This window comes from Odocoileus virginianus, chromosome 7 (genome assembly GCF_023699985.2).
Source record: "Odocoileus virginianus isolate 20LAN1187 ecotype Illinois chromosome 7, Ovbor_1.2, whole genome shotgun sequence".
Taxonomy (NCBI): Eukaryota; Metazoa; Chordata; class Mammalia; order Artiodactyla; family Cervidae; genus Odocoileus; species Odocoileus virginianus.
Window position 1 is genome coordinate 46,743,701 of NC_069680.1, and position 19,293 is coordinate 46,762,993.

The following is a 19,293-nucleotide window of genomic DNA, read 5'->3' on the forward strand; positions in this document are numbered from 1 at the left end:
CATGTCCATCAAGTCGGTGATGCCATCCAGCCATCTCATCCTCTGTCGTCCCCTTCTCCTCCTGCCCCCAATCCCTCCCAGCATCAGGGTCTTTTCCAATGAATCAACTCTTCACATCTGATGAATAAAGAGGGAAAAATAAAAAGAATGAAGAAAAATGAATGGTGCCTCAAAGACCTGTGGAAGGATATCAAGCAAGCCAACTGACATGTGAAGAGAGTTCCAGAAGTAGAGGAGAGAAAGAGACATAGCAACTATTTGAAAAAATAACAGCCAAAAATGTTTCAGATTTCATGAAAAGCTCAACAAACCTCAAATAACAGACACAAAGAATCCATGGCTAAACACATCATGCCTACACACATGCCTAAAAGCCAAAACAAAGAGAAAATGGTGAAAATAGCAACAGAAAAGTTACTGTGTACAGAGGAACCACAATACAAAAATATATTAATAATTCATGGTCAGAAAGAAGTCCAAAAGGCAGTGAAATGGCATAGAGAACTAAAAAGAAGTTGACAAATAATTATAGAATCAGCAACATCATCCTTTAAAAATGAAGAAAAAAAAAGAATGCTTCCATATAGACAAAATCTGAGAGAACTTGTTGCTAGCAGACCAACCTTTTAAGAAATACTAAGGACTTCCCTCGTGGTCCAACGGTTAAGAAGTCACCTTCCAATGCAAGGGACGCAGGTTCGAACCCTAGTGGGGGAACTAAAGATGCAACATTCCACGGGGAGGCTAAGCCAGCCGGACGCAAGCACTGAGACCTCGCTCGCTAGAGCCCGGGGGTGCGAAGCCCGCATGCGCAACAAAGAGCCGACGCGCCCCCACGCAAGATCCTACGTGCTGGAATGAAGGGTGTGCCCGGCAACCGAGTCAGGAGGCAGCCGGATAAATATCAATAAAGGAAGAAAGACTAAAACCCATCAGAGGGACGGAAAATGACACGGACAGAAATTTGAATTCACAGGTTTAAGGGAAGTGCCCGGAAAATGTTAAACATACAGGCAAATTAAAAAGAGAAGATTCCCTGGGGAAGGAAATGGCAACCCACTCCAGTATCCTTACCTGGAGAATTCCATGGACGGAGGAGCCTGGTAGGCCAAAGTCCACGGGGTCGCAAAGAGAAGAACAGGAGTGAGCAACTTCACTTTCACTTTTCTTCTAAATATGAACACTTCTCAGTTCTGTTAATTTCTTGTAAAATGTGAGTGCATAATAGAAACCACTGACTTGTGCACTATGAACATGCGGATTTTATGGGACATAAATTATATCTCAAAACTATTCAAGCAATGCAAAAATGAATAAAAATTCTAACACTGTATTGTTGGATTCTTGACATATAAATGTGACCTTTGCACAAAGGAGGGGAAGGAAATGTTGCTTTATTGGAACAAAGTTTCTGTATTTTACCTGAATCAAGTCAGTATTAATCTCAAATACTTGTGATACATTAAGATGTGTACTGTAATCTTGGCACTACTGACATTTGGGGTCAGATAATTTTTGTGGTGGGCTGTCCTTTGCATTGTAGGATTTTAGCAGCATCTGTGCCTCATCCCAGCAAAATGCCCCTACTCTCACTTGTGGCAAATAAAAATATCTCTAAATAAATTCTATTCAGATGGCTGGAGGTGGGAAATCACCTTAGTCAAGAACCACTATCCTAGAGCAACCACTGAGAAATTAATCCAAAGAAATACAGCTTAAAATCAATAGGAAAATAAAAAACCAGCAAAAGAATTAGAATGATACAGCATTTGTTTAACACAAAGAAGTCAGTAAATAAGCAAGGCATAATACATGTAGAAAAAAATAGTAAAGTGGTTGACTTTTCATTAAAAAAAAAAAAATGCATGTGAGGGGCTTGGGAAGCTCTGCTTTCCATAGAAACTAAGGTTTCCCCACCACTTCCTGCTCCCCCGAAGGAGAAAGCTGGGGACAATGGAAAAGAATGTTATGTCACATTTAATGGAATGTTCCAATTCACAAGTAATAATATTATTCCATTAGAGTCTATCATTCAAAATGTCTCATACCAGAGAATGAATTATTATTTAACTAGGTGTTCAAACCGTACTTCGGAAGGACCCATTCATAATACATCACAATGTTCTCAAGCTGAGAATGTGGGTCATCTTGCCACTTCCTGTGTCCTGCTTTCATTTGCAGCCAAATCTCAAAACCAGGGCACGGAATGTCAGCACTAAATGTCCCCAGTCAGACAAGGAGAGACATTTACAGAATCAGGCCCAGCCAGGGGAGGCAGGATTCAGGAGGCAGCTTCGTGTCTGCTGGCAAGCACGGACTTTGGAGTTAGGCTGGGTTTGAGTCCTGGCTTTTTTACTCTCTGCCCCTGGGCAGCAAACAACTTAGCCCCTCAGAGCCAACTTCATGTCATCTGCAAAAGAGGAGTGATGAAATCTACCTTACAGGCTGCTGTGAGGGGAATGAGGTGATGTGTGTCAAGAGTTTCAAACGGGGCCTGGTATCTACACAAGTGGTCAGTAACAGCTGTGATTAGCGCAGCAGAACTGGTATCACAACTTTGACTTCTGGGTTTTCAATCCAGCATCCTGAGCTCTTTACCTTCTTCTCCCCTCGTCCTAACCTCTTAATTTCTGCACTTCCAGTTGCTCAGCCCCAAAATCTTGAAGCCTTTTGTAAAAATATGTTTTTAAATTTTATTTTTTGACCACACCTCTTGGCATGCGGGAGGGATCTTAGCTCCCAAAACATGGATCAAAGCCACACCCCCTGTAGTGGAAGCAAGGAATCTCAACTACTTAACCACAGTTCCTTGAAGCCTTTCTTTTTAATTGAAGTACAGTTGACTTACAATATTATATTGGTTTCAGGTGGTACAACATAGTGATTCAATATGGATTTTATGGATTAAACACCATACAAAGTTATTATAAAATACTGACTAAATATCCTGTGCTGTACATTATATCCCTGTGACTTATTTATTTTATAACTTGAAGTTTGTAAATCTTAATGCCTTTCACCTGTTTCACTCCTGTCCCCCATTCCTTCCCCTCAGGTGATCAATCACGTTCTCTGTATCTCTGAATCTATTTCTGTTCTATTAGTTTGTTTTAAAAAAAATTCCACTCCTGGATATTTACCCAAAGAAAATGAAAACACTATTTTGAAAAGATACATACATCTCAATACTTGTTGCAGCATTATTTATAATACCCAATATGGAAGAAAACTTCAGTTCAGTGGCTCAGCCACGTCCGACTCGTTGCGGCCCCGTGGACTGCAAACTTAGTGCCCAGCAATAGACGAGCAGGTAAAGATGAAGTGTGTGTATTCAGTGAAATATTACTCAGCTATAAATTTTTTTTTTTTTTTTTTTTTTTGCCATTTGAGACAACATGGAGGTTGTTATGCTTAGGGGAAGACTTTTTCTTTTACTCCCCACATCTAACCCATCAGCAAATCCTGCTGTCTCTACCTTTTAAATACCATCCAGAATCCAACCACATCTCACCACACTGCTGGCACCGGCTGACCCAAGCCACAGTCCAAACTCCCAATATCTTTCACCTCTTGGCTGGTGTCACCACTTCTGTTTTTCTCCCTGGCAGACTAGCCACCAGAGGGATCCTATTAAAATGCCAGATACTTTTCTCCTCCTTCTCAATGCCCTCTCAAGAAAACAGTTTGACAGTTCTTGAGCCTGAGTCAGGGGTGTACCCTGAGGCAATGATGATTCCTTGACGCAGGAAGGGTGGGAGAGAGGAAATACAGGGAGGAAGTGCGCTTGGGAAATGAGTCTCCAGAAGCCTAGGCCACCAGCTACTTTTAGGGCCCTCAGAGCAGCTCTTAGCTCTAGCAGACCTCCAGAGGCGGGATGCAGAACCAGAGCACAGGCTCGGAGGCTGGAGTGAGAGTGGGGCTTCCTCTCATTCCTAAGCATCTGCTCCCCGAACGCCAGGATCATCTGCAGCAGCCTCCCCCCACGCTACAGAAATCGAAACTGGCTTCACGGGTTTCCTATGAACCAACAGGCCAATTTAATCAAAGCCCACAGCATACTGCTGTGCTGAAAAGGGTTGACTCCACCTGTACCATGAACTACTGACTTTAAAAAAAACCACCTTTATTGAGGGATATTTGATACGTATAAAAATCGCACATATGTAATGCATACAATTTAATGAGTCTGACCAGATGTGTATACCTGCAAAACCATCACCAAAATTAAGGTAACAGACATAGCCAGCACCTCTAAAAGTTTCCTTATGTCCCTTTGGTTTCATATGGTTTGTTTTTTGTGAGATTATGAGATTACCCTCTTCAATTTAAAATGTATAAGATGGTATGTTGACTATAGGTTCTATGCTGTACAGCAGATCTCCAGAACTAATTCATCTTGCATAAGTGAAACTTTTACCAGTTGGAAAACTCCCATTTCCCCTTCCTCCCCCCCAGCCCCTGGTAACCACTGTTCTAGTCTCTGCTTCTACGAGCTTGACTATTTTAGGACCCTCTTGCAAGTGGCCACAAGACTGGAAAAAGTCAGTTTTCATTCCAATCCCAAAGAAAGGCAATGCCAAAGAATGCTCAAACTACTGCATAGTTGCACTCATCTCACATGCTAGCAAAATAATGCTCAAAATTCTCCAAGCCAGGGTTCAACAGTACGTGAACTATGAACTTTCAGGTGTTCAAACTGGATTTAGAAAGGTCAGAGGAATGAGAGACCAAATTGCCAAGATCTGCTGGATCATAGAATAAGCAAGAGAGTTCCAGAAAAGCATCTACTTCTGCTCTATTGACTATGCTAAAGCCTTTGACTGTGTGGATCACAATAAACTGTGGAAAATTCTGAAAGAGATGGGAATACCAGACCACTTGACCTGCCTCCTGAGAAATCTGTATGCAGGTCAAGAAGCAACAGTTAAAACCAGACATGGAACAACAGACTGGTTCCAAATCAAGAAAGGAGTACATCAAGATTGTATATTGTCACCCTGCTTATTAACTTATATGCAGAGTACATCATGAGAAATGCTGGGCTGGATGAAGCACAAGCTGGAATCAAGACCGCTGGGAGAAATATCAGTAACCTCAGATATTCAGATGACACCACCCTTATGGCAGAAAGCAAAGAAGAACTAAAGAGCCTCTTAATGAATGTGAAAGAGGAGAGTAAAAAAGTTGGCTTAAAACTCAACATTCAGAAAATTAAGATCATGGCATCTAGTCCTATCACTTCATGGCAAATAGATGGGAAAACAATGGAAACAGTGACAGATTTTATTTTGGGGGGCTCCAAAATCACTGCAGATGGTGACAGCAGCCATGAACTTGAAAGATGCTTGCTCCTTGGAAAAAAAGTTATGACCAACCTAGACAGCATATTAAAAAGCAGAGACAAAAAAAAAAAAAAAAAAGCAGAGACATTACTTTGCCAACAAAGGTCCGTCTAGTGAAAGCTATGGTTTTTCCAGTAGTCATGTATGGATGTGAGAGATGGACTATAAAGAAAGCTGAGCACCAAAGAATTGATGCTTATGAACTGTGGTGTTGGAGAAGACTCTTGAGAGTTCCTTGGACTGCAAGGAGATGCAACCAGTCCATCCTAAAGGAAATCAGTCCTGAATATTCATTGGAAGGACTAATGCTGAAGCTGAAACTCCATACTTTGGCCACCTGATGGGAAGAACTGACTCATTTGGAAAGACCTTGATGCTGGGAAAGATTGAAGGCAGGAGGAGAAGGGGATGACAGAGGATGAGATGGTTGGATGGCATCACTGACTCAATGGACATGAGTTTGAGTAAACTCTGGGAGTTGGTGTTGGACAGGGAGGCCTGGCATGGTGCAGCCCATGGGATCATAAAGAGTTGGACACGACTGAGCAACTGAATGAACATGCAAGTGGAATCATTCAGTAGTTGTCCTTCTGTGACTGCCTTATTTCATTTAGCATGATGTCCACAGGTGCATCTGTGGAATTTTAGAGATTTCTGCCCTCCTGTGTTCACTGCAGCACTTCTCAGAATGGCCAAGGTATGGAGACAACCTAAATACCCATTGACAGATGAACAAAGGAGATGTGGTACATATATATGGTGGAATATTATTCAGCCTTTAAAAGAAGGAAAACATATCATGAGCTTCTGGGAGGAGCTGCCTGTGGAGCAGGAAGGATATGTATATTGAGAAGTAGTAGACAGAAGTCTAGAACATTCTTCTCAAAGGCCAGTGGGTACTGGGTTACTTTGGAGTTGAGGGAGAGATAACGTAAATACAGCAAAGGAGAATATTAAGGGCCCAGAAATCAGAGGAAGTAAGGATTGTTAGAAGTTCTTTCTAATTGCTGCAAGGAATCGATGAACATTGTGACCAGGTTTTCCTCATGTCTCATTTATTGCAGCATAACAAATCACCTCCAAACTCGATTTTAAACCATGAGAATTTATCACTGCCTACAAGTCCTCAGCTGATTTTGGTGGTTCCTTTGGGTCTTGACTGGGCTCATTCATGCAGTTTCTGTCAGCTGTGGGATCTATTAATCATGGCTGCACCCTCTGTCTCCTGTGTTTGGGCAGGTCCACAGGCTTCTCTCAGAGAAGGCAATGGCACCCCATTCCATTACTCTTGCCTGGCAAATCCCATGGACGGAGGAGCCTTGTAGGCTGCAGTCCATGGGGTCTCGAAGAGTCAAACACGACCGAGCGACTTCACTTTCACTTTTCACTTTCATGCATTGGAGAAGGAAATGGCAACCCACTCCAGTGTTCTTGCCTGGAGAATCCCAGGGACGGGGGAGCCTGGTGGGCTGCCATTTATGGGGTCGCACAGAGTCGGACACGACTGAAGCGACTTAGCAGAAGCAGCAGCAGCAACAGGCTGCTCTAGGGTGGCTCAGAATGAGACTCCTGGGCTGCCTCCCATGGGCTCTGGTCAATGGACTGTGGCATGCAGGATGTTAGTTCCCCAGCCAGGGATCGAACCCTCACCCCCTGCAGTGGAGGCACAGAACCTTAATCACTGGACCGCCAGGAAAGTCCTGGAAAAGGGTCTTTTGTTACCTTCACCTAACATGACGAGGCTGTGACCCCTCATTTGACTGGCTTCTGCATACATCTGTTTGTGTCTGCGTGCGAGGAACAGGCAGAGACACATGCTCACTGAGAAGAAAAGAACTTCATTTAATCATAAGGCTATGGGAGCCAAGAGACCTTTTGGTTTATCCTTGTTTCAGATGAGCAAACTGAGGCAGTGAGGCCAAGCAGTTCTTGCCAGTTCACACAGCCAGCCAGCTACTGAGTCTGGGCCAGAACCCAGGGGTCCTGCCTCCCTTGATACCAACTGCAAGTCTGGGTTTCAAAAACCACCCTTGGGTTGAGTAATTTGCTGCAAGGAATCACAGAACTCACTGAAAGATGTTATACTCACAGTTTATTTCTGGGAAAGGACAGAGATCAAAATTAGCCAGAAGAGTAGATACAGAGGTAAGAGTATGGGAGGGTTCCCAGTGCAAAGCTTCTATTGTCCTCAGAATGTCTGATACTCATGGTGTTGATATTAATGTACAGAATATTCATGGAGTGTGGTCAACCAGGGAAACTCAATTAAGCTTCAGTGTCTTGAGGTTTTATTGGGGCTTCATCCCATAAGCATGAGTCATTGATTTATTGTCCATGGGACCGAACTTAGATTCCAGCCCCACCCCACTCCCTGGAGGTCAGACTGATATCACTTGGCCTGAGTCATCTCATTAGCATAAACTATCTGGCAAGAGCTAAGGGGCCCACCAAGAATAACAAAGACACTCCCATCACTTGGGAAATTCCAGAGGTTTAAAAGTTTCCTCCCAGGAACCAGGGACAAAGGCCAGACCAATTTGGGTAAAGCCAGGTTCTTCACTACACACCTTACATCTGTTACATCTCGGGAGCCATAAAAAAGCCTGAGCACAGAAGAATTGATGCTTTCGAACTGTGGTGCTCGAGAAGACTCTTGAGAGTCCCTTGGACAGCAAGGAGATCAAACCAGTCAATTGTAAAGGAAACCAACCCTGAATATTCATTCGAATGACTGATGAAGCTAAAGCTCCAATATTTTGGCCACCTGATGTGAAGAGCTGACTCACTGGAAAAGACCCTGATCCTGGGAAAGATTGAGGGCTTGAGAAGAAGGGGCGACAGAGGATGAGATGGTTGGATGGCATCAATGACTCAATGGGCATGAGTTTGAGCAAACTCCAAGAGACAGTGAAGGACAGGGAAGCCTGGCATGCTGCAGTCCATTGGGTCACAAAGAGTTGGACAAGACAGAGACTGAAAAACAATAAAAGGAAGTTCCAATAAAAAATAAAAATAGCTATACTGAGTGTGCGCTAGGTGCCAAACACTGTACACATATTTTGTCAAATTCTCACAACAACCCTGCAAAGCTGATGTTTGGTCCTTTTTTACTGATGATAAAATTGAAGCTCAGAAAGTTGCCTAAATTTGCCTAAAGTTTTAGAGCTGGAAAACAAACAGATCTGACTATGCTGACAAACTCCTTGGGTCCTTAGATTCATGTTGCCAACTTCATTCTTTCATTTATTCATTCAACAAACATTTATTCAAGCCCAACTATGTGCCAATAACAGCTTTAGGTGTTGAAGATGCAGCAAAGAACAGACAAAAATCTCACTCATATTGAGTTGATATTCAAATGGGGGAGATAGATAATAAGCACTAAATGTGTAAAATAAATATTTTGAATAATTTAAAGCAATGCATGTAGTTTGTATGTGTGCATTTGATTCAAACTTAACTGTAACAATTGTGAAGTTTGACTGTGGACTGCTATTATATATTATTAGTTTTGTTACATTTGATGATGACACAGTTACTATGTTTTCCCAAAATAAAGATACTTATCTATGAAAGATGCAGGCTAAAGTATTTATGGATAAAATAAAATTATAAAATGTTGCTAATTATTGATGTTGGATGATAAGATACACAAAGAAAGACTTTTATATGTTCTAATTCAGTGTGTATTTGAACACTTTGTTAGTACAAAGTACAGTTTTTTGCTTTTTTTTTTTGGTTGGTTGCTTGTTCTTTAAGTGGATGGGGTAACAGATAGGATGTAGAAGAGGTATTGCAAGACCAAAAAGCAAATCAAGGAAGACTTCACTAAGGTTACAGTGAAGCAAAGACTTGAAGGAGACAGGGAAGAGATTTATGTGGTTCTCTCGGAAAGAACATTCCAAGCGGAAATGGGAGCCCTGAGGTGGGAGAGTGCCCGCTATGGCATGTTCAAAGCATAAAAAGCCAACTGCTGGAAAGGGGTGATCATTGAGTAAAATTGTAGGAGGTAGCATCAGAGTTCAGAGATGGATGAGGAGGAGAGGAAATGCATACAGAGCCCTATTCAACAGGGAATTCACATCCAAATTATGTAAGCATACACACAAAACACTAAGGGATAGTGCAGTCAACTTCATAGAAAAACTGGCAAAAGACTTTAGCTGGCACTTTACAGAGAAAGTTATGGCCAATCAGCAGAGGAAAAGGTGTTCTATTTTATTAGGCATTAGGGAAATGCAAATTAAAACCACAATGCCACGCTTTCACATACCCATAGATAAGAGGCAGGCAATGCTAGGTATTAGAGAGGAAACAGAATTCTCATACACTGCTGGTGGGTATGTAAACTGGCACGTGGTGTCTACCAAAACTAAAAATCATGCAGCACTCTTAAGCAATCCACCCCATTTCCAGGTATATATCCAACAGAAAGCCATGTAAATATTCATCGAACACTGGAAAAGTGCAGCACTCTTTCTTAACAGCCCAAACTGAAAACTATTCAAATGCCCAGTGACAATGGGCTACTCTACCGTATTCAGAATAACAAATGAAAGAAATGAATCTCATAAAAACAGCAAGCAAAGGAAGCAGGCACAAAGGGCCTAACACTATGTGATTCCAGTTATGTAAGTTCAGAAACAAGCAAACTTAATCTGTGCTGTTAGAAGACACAGTAGTGGTTACCACTGTGGAGAAAGTGACTGGATAAGAGCTTGTGGGAGGTGAGGGGAGGGGAGCTGATGACAACCTGTTTCTTGATCTGGATGCTGGCTAAGTAGAAGAGTTCAGTTTGTAAGCAGCCACCACTGATCATCACCACTGATGATGTGTATAATTTAGATACATTTCAGTATCTGTATTATAGTCAATAAGCATTAAAAAAAAAAATCATGCAGGAGTGCCTTAGTTCCCTCCTCTGAACTACCGGTGAAAACACCCAGCCACCCCTACCCGCTTCATGCTGCATGAGAGGGACGCAAAGCACTGTGCGTTTTTGGCTTAAGAAAAGAAGACATGCTTTCTCAACTCACAGCTGCAACCCCTACGTTTACAGCTGCTGAAGCCATCACAGGGAGCTCTCTGGCTCATGGGAGGGGGGAATCTAAGAACTGGGCAAGACTGTAAATAAAGTCTGAGAACTCTCTCCCCTAATAGATGTTAATAATGTACCTTACTCAGAGAGTCGGACTCGACTGAGCACACACACACACATTTCATATTATGCAACAGAACAATTTCAAACACCATCATGATGCTAGTTAGGTTATGGCATTGTTTTGAGAGCCATCATTTTGAGTTTAAAGAAAAAGAAATTGAGTATTTTAAGTGTAGGCATCATGAGCTCTTTTTAAAACCAATTTTAAAACCAAAATTACAACTTTTCAAACTAGAGGCACTGAAACATCCTACAGGTTTTCATTTCTAACAAGATGCAAACAGCATACAAAAAGCATGTTGGGGGCCTCACTTTAAAAAAGAGAGTAATAGTCTCAACCTGAGATCAAAAAAATGAGAAAATCACTGTGGATTTTCCCCAAACCTACTGATAGATCTATTTCTTCCTATGCCCTCATAAGGAGCTATTGTTTCGGAATTCTAAGAATTTCAAATAAGCACCTGGTTAGGACCAGTTTATCAGTCCTTCTGGCTCAATAAGCTGCTTTTCAGTGACCTCAGGGACTTTGACCAAAGTCAGCTTGTTTCCTCCTTGGCATTTTGGTCTATTTTGGTTTGGGGGTTTTATTTTTTCCCCCTATATTATTTTTTCACTTCTTTAGATTTAATTTTCACTTTTATAATTGTTTCCTTTCCCACAGTTTTTCTTTTTTAAAGCTAGTTTCTTGCTATTTGCTTTTGTTCCACTTTATCCTTCTCTGGCATCGTTCGTGTTTTGATTTGCCATAAAGACCAGTTCATGGGGTGAATTTTGAACCGATTTGATTTGGACCAAGCTTCTCATCATCTCTTCCCAAACGTAAGCTGACATTAGGACACCTCGACTCCAAGCACAGCAGTGAGTCCGCCGTGCTGAGGGGCCCCTGAGCCTTCTCTGCTGAGGAGACACTCAGATTCACATGGTCTCCTGCAGACCTCCGAGACCGTCGGCAAGGGAGGCTGGGATCCAGCACATCCTGGCTGGGAAAGCGACAGCCGTGAAGATTGTTGATGAGACTGGACAGAACTCTTCCAGCCTCCGGAGACAGTCCCACAAAGCAGGAATCATGAAGGCTTGGATCATCCCAACAAAGTGAAATCTCTAAAGTGACCAAGGCTGAGGAAACTCCCCACCTTGTTCAGAGGATGCTAGTGGAGGAGAGGCGTGTGAGCAGCCGTGGCTGAGGGCAGTGGGAAAGCAGAGAGGCTGAAGGCAGAGTCCACAATAGTGTGTGCTGTGTGGTCACCAGGCGGGTGCTGTCCACAGAGCTTTACAAGCAGAAAATCTGCTCTTGGATGTGAACACGAACATCAGACTTCAACTTCTTCAGCAACAAATTCACCTTTTACTACAAGCTGGACAACTTCTGGGGTGGTCCCCCTCATGCTGCCCTGGAACTCTCGTAGTGAGAACCACAAGAAGTCATCCTGGCCACAGTGTGATGGATTCCTGCCTTTTGATTGGACAGAACTTCAAGGAGCAGCCAGAGGGGTGCTAGAACAGAATACATTAGGTTCACTTTTGGATGGATGGTTATGGAGTGAAAAGCTGTTTAAGAAATCTCTGATTCTCAGTAAGAAATAAGAGCAAATTATGAAGGATCCATGGATTATTGTGGGTCATGGATATGAGGAACTAAAGCTCTACATGGAGCCACTCTCTGACTATCAGGACTCTGGGCAGACTGACTTCATGGCATCCATGGTTACACCTGGAGATGGAGATCCAGGACTCACTGATTGGCCAGAAACGGGAGGCAATGTTCCAGTATCCCCCCTGGGTTATAAGAGATCTGAGCTGGAGGGCTGCCGAATCACGCTGAAGCCTCAGCCCTCAGCTGATCTAACCAACAGCAGCTTTCCTTCCCCACCCACTACGTGAGGGGATGGCGTCCCCACCAACTACAAGCAGCACATCCCCACCTCTAACTGTTACTTAGAGCATTCAGAGGAGGAAGGCAGATCTGGAGGGCGGAGGATCACAGCACAGCCAGCTGCCCGCAGCGAAGACGACCACCCCTGTCCCCTGCCAACAGCACCCTCTCCACCAGCACAATCAGCACAGCCCCAGCCTGTCCCCATGCTCACCCTTCCCCCTGCAAGGTCAGCAGCTGGAGTGGAGCCCCGGGTCTGTCCAAAGGGAACTCCGCCCACAGGGGTGGCCTCACAGGTGCCAAACCCCAGGCTTCTGCAAGGAGGAGAGACCCCAGTCTCTCCCCGTGGAGCTTCTCCAGGAAGTTCAAGTTCAAATCTATGGGAAGAAATTGAGGTTTGCCAGAGGAACCTGAATGAACCTGAAAGCAAAGACACAGGGAAGACCCTCCACCTTCACGTGGTGGGCAGCGGAGGCAGTGATAAGACAGTGAGCTGTGCCCAGTACACTGCAGATGGAGGATGGAGACCACGAGCTGCTTCGAGAGACAGGAGATGATGCGGGGACAGAAGACAATGTGGATACAGGAGATGATGCAGGGACAGGAGATGATGCGGGTCAGGTGCTTCTCCAAGAGAGTAGTTGCTGTTGAAGTCACAGTTGAAGCGTCTCCACAGCCTCCTGGAGCATTCATTGCCTCCAGATCCACCCCTGGAGGACCAGAGCTGAGGCCACGCTCACACGCCTGGACCAAACCTCAGCCAGTGTTTCCATGTGGCCCTGCTCCTGCCATGATCCCCTCTTCTCTTCCACTGAGCGCAGAGCTCTGTAAGATGAACATAGGCAACTCCAGTGAGAACACACAGCTGTTTACTCAGAGCTGCTCAGTCGACGGAGTCACCACTCTCACTCAGGTTTGGCGGGGAGCCCAGGCCGGCAGGGTGGAGGAGCGCTCCCAGGTGGAAAGGGAAGGCTGGGAGTGCATAGATTGGAGGCTGGTGGCCAGTGGCCGCCTCCCCTCTCCGCTCCACTGGGACCATGGAGACTGATCGTGGGGTTTCTTGGGAGGGGCTTGGACTGGGGCTTGGAGAGTTCTCTGTCCAGTCCTCCCAGGCTCACTTCTAATCAATATGCTCCCCTCAATTCTCCTTCAAGCAAATGCAACATGCTCCCACCCACCCACTGACCCTGGGCCTCGGGCTGCAGAGGTAAGGGGTAGGGGCTCTGGCCTCCTTCCGCCCTGAGCCCTGAGCCCTCCTCCTTCCCCAGAGATGTTTCTCCACAAGGTGCTGTTCAAGGGTGTTTGTCCCCTTGTCAGCTCTGTGCCATCGCCTTCCCCACCACCCTCTGGGACCTGGAGTGTGGAGGGCTGCAGAGACCTTAGGGCCCCCTGGGGTCCCCTGGGCTGTGGGCCTTCCTGGTGACAGGGACGCTGAGCACCTGCATCTAGGAGGGCCTTTGTCTGAAAGCACCACTACGCACCACCCTCTTCCCCATCGTGTCCCTGGGTCCACCACGATCTGGGTCACAGCTAGTTCCTCACAGGGAGCCCCCCCATCACTGCCCCACCTCTCTGTCTCCCAGCCATCGCTTCCTGACAGGATTGCCTGTTCGTGGACTGGGGGACAGACTGGGCGGAGTGGACCCCTCCTGGTAACCCTGCAGCTGGTGTGGGTGCAGGCCGTGGGTGCCAGCTGCTGCTGGCATCACACCCCTTATCTAGACCAAGCACTCCCCTTCCCTCCACTCCCTCTTTTGCTTGGAGGGGCCCAAGAAAGCCTCGCTTTGTTCCCAGCTGGGGTGGGGACTGGGCGATCCAGGCAAGCGGCCCCTCCTCACCCAGCATCCCCTCCTGCACTTAGCTTCCCCTAGGAATAAGACAATGTTGTGAGGGAGAAACTTTAGTTCTCTATAAATAACTTTTAGTCTGAGAGGAATGGGGAGACTTTGGGAGAGTCTTCACAGAGAGCTGACACTGGCTGACTTATGTCTTATCAGGAAAGCAAGAATTTGGCATTTTCATCTCCCACAGGCTGAAGCAACCTCTCCACCCCACTATGGCTGATAAGGCTGGGGAAAGCTCAGACATTCAAGGGATTGCAGGGTGCAACACGCAAGTGTCCACAGAGCAAGTAGATCAGGTGGGGAACAGTGAATGAACTGATTATAAAATTACCAGACTGATGTCACCCTGTGGCTCTAATCTACACAACTAGAAGGAAAACCCAAGAGATAAATTACTCTCCTGAGGGAACCACCTGAAATGAAACACTTGCTTAGATCTTTGTTTAAATATTATTGTCAACAGCCTAACAAAATTTTTATAAAACAATGTTTGTGATGGACAGATAGATACAACACTTGAATCCGGACAACATCATTTGACACCCCATTTGATCCAGTTATAACTATAGCTGAATAAATCTTTGAAACTCCCAGATATTCAAATAAATAAATTACCTTTCAGCCAGTTAGTTTGAGATGAGTTTCTGTCATTTGCACCCAAGAGAATCTAGAATAAACAAATATTTGAATAAAATTGGCACTTAACATTTGTTAATTCTGTTTGAACTACAGATATAAATGAACTTATGTGAGAGTACTTTTAATTCATAACAGAAAGAAATAGAAAATAAATGGAGAAATGATTATAGATTTTTATAATCCTTCATCTGCAAGAGCTTTGTTAAATTTCATTTTATTTATAATTTTTCTTAGCTTTTAATGTTGAAATTTTCTTAATATATGTACATGGGACAAAAGCATGTTTAACAAAAAAGGTCAAGGTCCTACTATATTTTGAAAAACTTTTACATTCCAGACAAGGCAGGTTCTACTTGTTATTGGAAAGGAAGAAACTTTGACATAGATTTAAGGCCAATGTAAAGAACAGATTTAAAAACAACTATTTATAAAATATGAGGGAAAAGGAGCAAAGAAGATTGCATTTGTGATTAATTATGGTAATAGCACAAAACTAGGGTCAATTAAACATTTGTCTAGCACTGATGCCCCTTTAGCCTCAATACACACACACATACACATAAAGCAGTTATTCAGCTTAACAGGTTCTAGGACACTAGATTAAATTTAAATAGTACCTAAAATGTACATGAGAATTTTATGATAGCTCCCACTAATCATCAAAAAATGAACAAAAAACTCATCTCTACTCCCTCTTATAGCTCCACTGAAATAAGAGTAAACAGATTCAATTAAAAGTTCAACCATAAAGAAAAATAAAAGTGGCAGGGAGACAATAGCAATAAGCGTCAGGAAGCACAGAGTACTGGGTTTGAGCTCCCTGTGTGATACGGCAAATTTCCACTGGCTAGTTTGCAGTGGGAGGTGGGAGGGAGGCTCTAGAGGAGGGGACATACATATCCCTATGGCTGATTCATGTTGATGTATGGCGGAAACCAACAGAAGAGGCACTTCCCTGGTGGTCCAGCAGCTAAGACTCTGCACTCCCAATGAAGGTGGTCTGGGTTCGATCCCTGGCCAGGCCCCCTGTCGTGATCAGGCGGGTGGAAAGCTGGGGGAGTTAAGGCAAGTCTGAACACAGAGTGTTCAGTCTGTATCTGTCTTTATATATCTACATCTATATCTCTTTGCCACTGGCTGAAGACTGGAGGTTTACTCCCTGGAGATGCTCATTCAGCAAAGCTCTGGACTCCGGGGCCCCAGCCTCCCGCTGGAGGTGGTAAGGCTGTGCTGAGGGGAGCAAGTGAGAATCGATATACCAACAATGTGAGCCTCTTGTCCACTAGGATCCCTGAATACTGTGAGTTAATTTAGGGTACAGCTTTCAGGCTACCTTTACCTTCTTTCTGCTCATTATTACATGTTTTGAATTTTTTACAATGACATGTATTATTTATGTATGTAGACTAAATTCAGGAGGTAAATTACTTCCGAGAGACGTACCAGACCCAAAGAATGTGTTGCTTTGCTCCAACAAAGAATTGACATCTTGAAGAGCAGCTAAGTTGGAGTGACCCTCCAATGAAGCTGATAATCCACTGTTATTCACCAAGATCCAACTGCCTTTTGCAGACTTAACTCAACTATCCTTTAGAGAGCAATTGGGGTTAAGATCGCACAACTGATAAATATATGACCATAATTCAAACCCATTTGCTGGGCCCCAAAGTCTAAGCGGAGGTCCCGCACATGCATGAGACCTCTGTATCGAGTTGCCACTCACAAGTCTTGACTTGCAGCTCTAGCACTAGAAATTCGGAGAAGGCAATGGTAGCCCACTCCAGTACTCTTGCCTGGAAAATCCCATGGACGGAGGAGCCTGGTAGGCTGCAGTCGATGGGGTCGTGAAGAGTCAAACACGACCAAGTGACTTCACTTTCACTTTTCACTTTCATGCATTGGAGAAGGAAATGGCAACCCACTCCAGTGTTCTTGCCTGGAGAATCCCAGGGACGGGGGAGCCTGGTGGGCTGCTGTCTGTGGGGTCACATAGAGTCGGACACGACTGAAGCGACTTAGCAGCAGCAGCAGCAGCACTAGAAATTAGTTAGTCTCAACTTTTTGGTAAGAGAATACATTTAAAAAAAAAATTACCCTCTCCCAAACATTAAATGAATTGTAAGATGGATACCAAAGTAAGAACCATTCCTCCTGCGAAACCTGGATGATCTCTGATGATGTTTGAATAGTAACCGGCTTTCCAGGCGGTTTGGTAACGAATCAACATCCTTAACGGCCCAGACGGGCGCGAGCGGAAGGGTTGCTGAGAAGCCGAGTGTCCACCGCCCTCCGGCCTCACCCGCGCTTGGAGCCCCTGCTCCCCGGACTCGGACCGCGGAGCCCGGCAGAGCTCGGGAGGCACTGAAGCGCCAGGAGAGACTGTGACCACGACAAATTCACTTACAAGTTGCCCACTGAGGGTGGGAAGAGCTTCGACTCTGTGGCCAAACTGCAGAAGGCGAGGAGCTCGGAGGAAGAGCGAAGGGTTTCACCCCGGGGACGGTGCGCCAAGGCGAGAGCCATTGAGGGGGGATGTGGACACGGAGAAGGCCCAGGGTGCTGACAGCGACTCGAGACTTTCGTTACAGCTTCTGGTTGTTCCTCTGCAGGAACAGCAGGTCGTCTAAAAAATCCTCACACAACAGGGCTGCAGGTCCCCTTCACAAGCGGTGGAGACAGTTCAGAGGCGAATCTGCCGAGGGCGAGCTCGGGCCTTCCCGCTGCAGAACCAGGCAAAGAAAATGATCAGGATAAAGAAGGGACATACATAATGATAAAAGGGTCGATTCCCCAAGAAGCTGTGTCAGTATTTAACAGGGATGGACCTAACAACGGAGTCAAAATTTGTGAGGCAAAGATGGATAGAATTACAAGGAGAAATAAACCAATCCACTATGACTCCAACACCCCTCTATCAGAAATGGACAGATCCAGCACGCACAAAATCAGTAAAGATGTAGCTGACAGGAAGAGCACCAGCATCGATTGTATCTGTTGACATCTAGATTACTTCATCCCAACAAATGCAGAGTATATATCTTTATCAAGCTCGCGTCCAACATTCACTAAGATAGACTACATTCTGGGGCAGAACACGGACTTTAACAAATTCAAAAGAACAGAAATAGAATACTCTGCACCACAGTGGAATTAAACTAGAAATCAAAACAGAAAGGTAGCTGGTAAACCTCCAAATAGCAAAAATTAAATAATATAGTTGATACATAAGTAAAAAAAAAGTCTCAAGAGAAATTTTAAAAAATTTTATGAACTAAATGAGAATACAACTTATAAAAACTGGTAGGACCAGTAAAAGCGATATTAACAATATGGAAAATATACAGCATTGAAGGCATGTATTAGAAAAGAAGAAAGGTCTAAAAAAAAAAAAAAAGATCTAAAACCTAAGCCTCCACCTTAGTAAACCAGAAGACTAAATCCAAACTAAATAGAAGAAAAGAATAAAAATGAGGACAAAGATCAATGAAACTGGATATAGGAAATCAATAGAGAAAATTAAGAAAACCAAAAATGGTTCTTTGAAAGATCATTAAAACTGATAAACCTCTAGCCAGGCTAAACAAGAAAGAGAAGACACAAACTGTCAATATCAGACATGAAAAAAGGGCCATCACTATTGATCCCACAGACATTAAAACAACAATAGAGGAATATTATTAACAACTCCATGCTCACAAATTCTGTAGATCTTTTTAAAGAACCAAATTTAGATATTGCTTATTTTCTCTATTTATCCTTTCTCTAATCTTTTTTATTTCTTTTCTCCTATTAACTTGGGTTCAGTTTTCTCCTCTTTTTCTAGCTATTTAATGTAAACAATTGATTTGAAAGCTTTCTGAATCATTATTGTATGCTTTACAGCTATAAGTTTCCCGCCTAGCACTGCTTTGGCTGTATCTCATACTTTTTGATATGTTGAATTTTTATTTCCATTTTTCTCATGCTATTCTCATTTCCCTTGTGATTGCTTCCTTGACCCATTGATTATTTAAGTGTATGTTGTTTAATTTCCACATATTTGTGAGTTTTCTATTTTCCTTCTATTTCTAGTTTTATTCCATTGAAATAAAAAAGGTACTCTGTATGATACCACATAGAAGATAGAGTCTCAGCTAGGATAATGAGGAAGGGAAATAGGAGGTGGGCTTGATAAATATTTAGGGCAAAATATTTAGGGCAAATAGGCAAAACGCTTTGTTTGGTTGTATGTAAATGGTAAGAGAGGGAAAGCAGAGGACAACACCCTGGGTGACCAGGTGGGCAATATTCTTCCTAATTAGAAGTTCCCCTGCTAACTTTCCTCTGGTGTCCATTCTTTTGTCATCACAAGATGGGCTGAAATATGTAATTATCTGTGTGCTTATTTATTTAGTGGTAGTCTGTCCCTCTAGGCTGAAAATGCAGTGGAGTGGA

General features: G+C 43.8%; 1 protein-coding gene across 1 annotated transcript; it reads right to left on the reverse strand.

The window, feature by feature from the left end:
- Window positions 1-7,417: 7,417 nt before the first annotated feature.
- On the reverse strand, window positions 7,418-17,860 carry LOC110122451 (uncharacterized). Its single transcript, XM_020869964.2, has 5 exons — window positions 17,801-17,860; window positions 16,991-17,308; window positions 14,836-14,887; window positions 12,591-12,753; window positions 7,418-11,997 (listed from the first exon to the last, which is right to left on the reverse strand). Exons 1-5 carry the CDS (start codon window positions 17,858-17,860, stop codon window positions 11,976-11,978), a joined length of 615 nt encoding a protein of 204 aa, XP_020725623.2. The 3' UTR covers window positions 7,418-11,975.
- Window positions 17,861-19,293: the final 1,433 nt, after the last annotated feature.

Excerpts from the sequence above, each read along its gene's own strand:
- LOC110122451 (XM_020869964.2), bottom strand. The coding sequence starts at position 17,860 with ATGTCAACAGATACAATCGATGCTGGTGCTCTTCCTGTCAGCTACATC. Across the intron at positions 17,309-17,800 it reads GCTACATCTTTACTGATTTT|TTTGGCCACAGAGTCGAAGC; the intron begins GTGCGTGCTGGA and ends CGCCTTCTGCAG. Across the intron at positions 11,998-12,590 it reads CTGACCTTGCAGGGGGAAGG|CACCCCTCTGGCTGCTCCTT; the intron begins GTGAGCATGGGG and ends ATTCTGTTCTAG.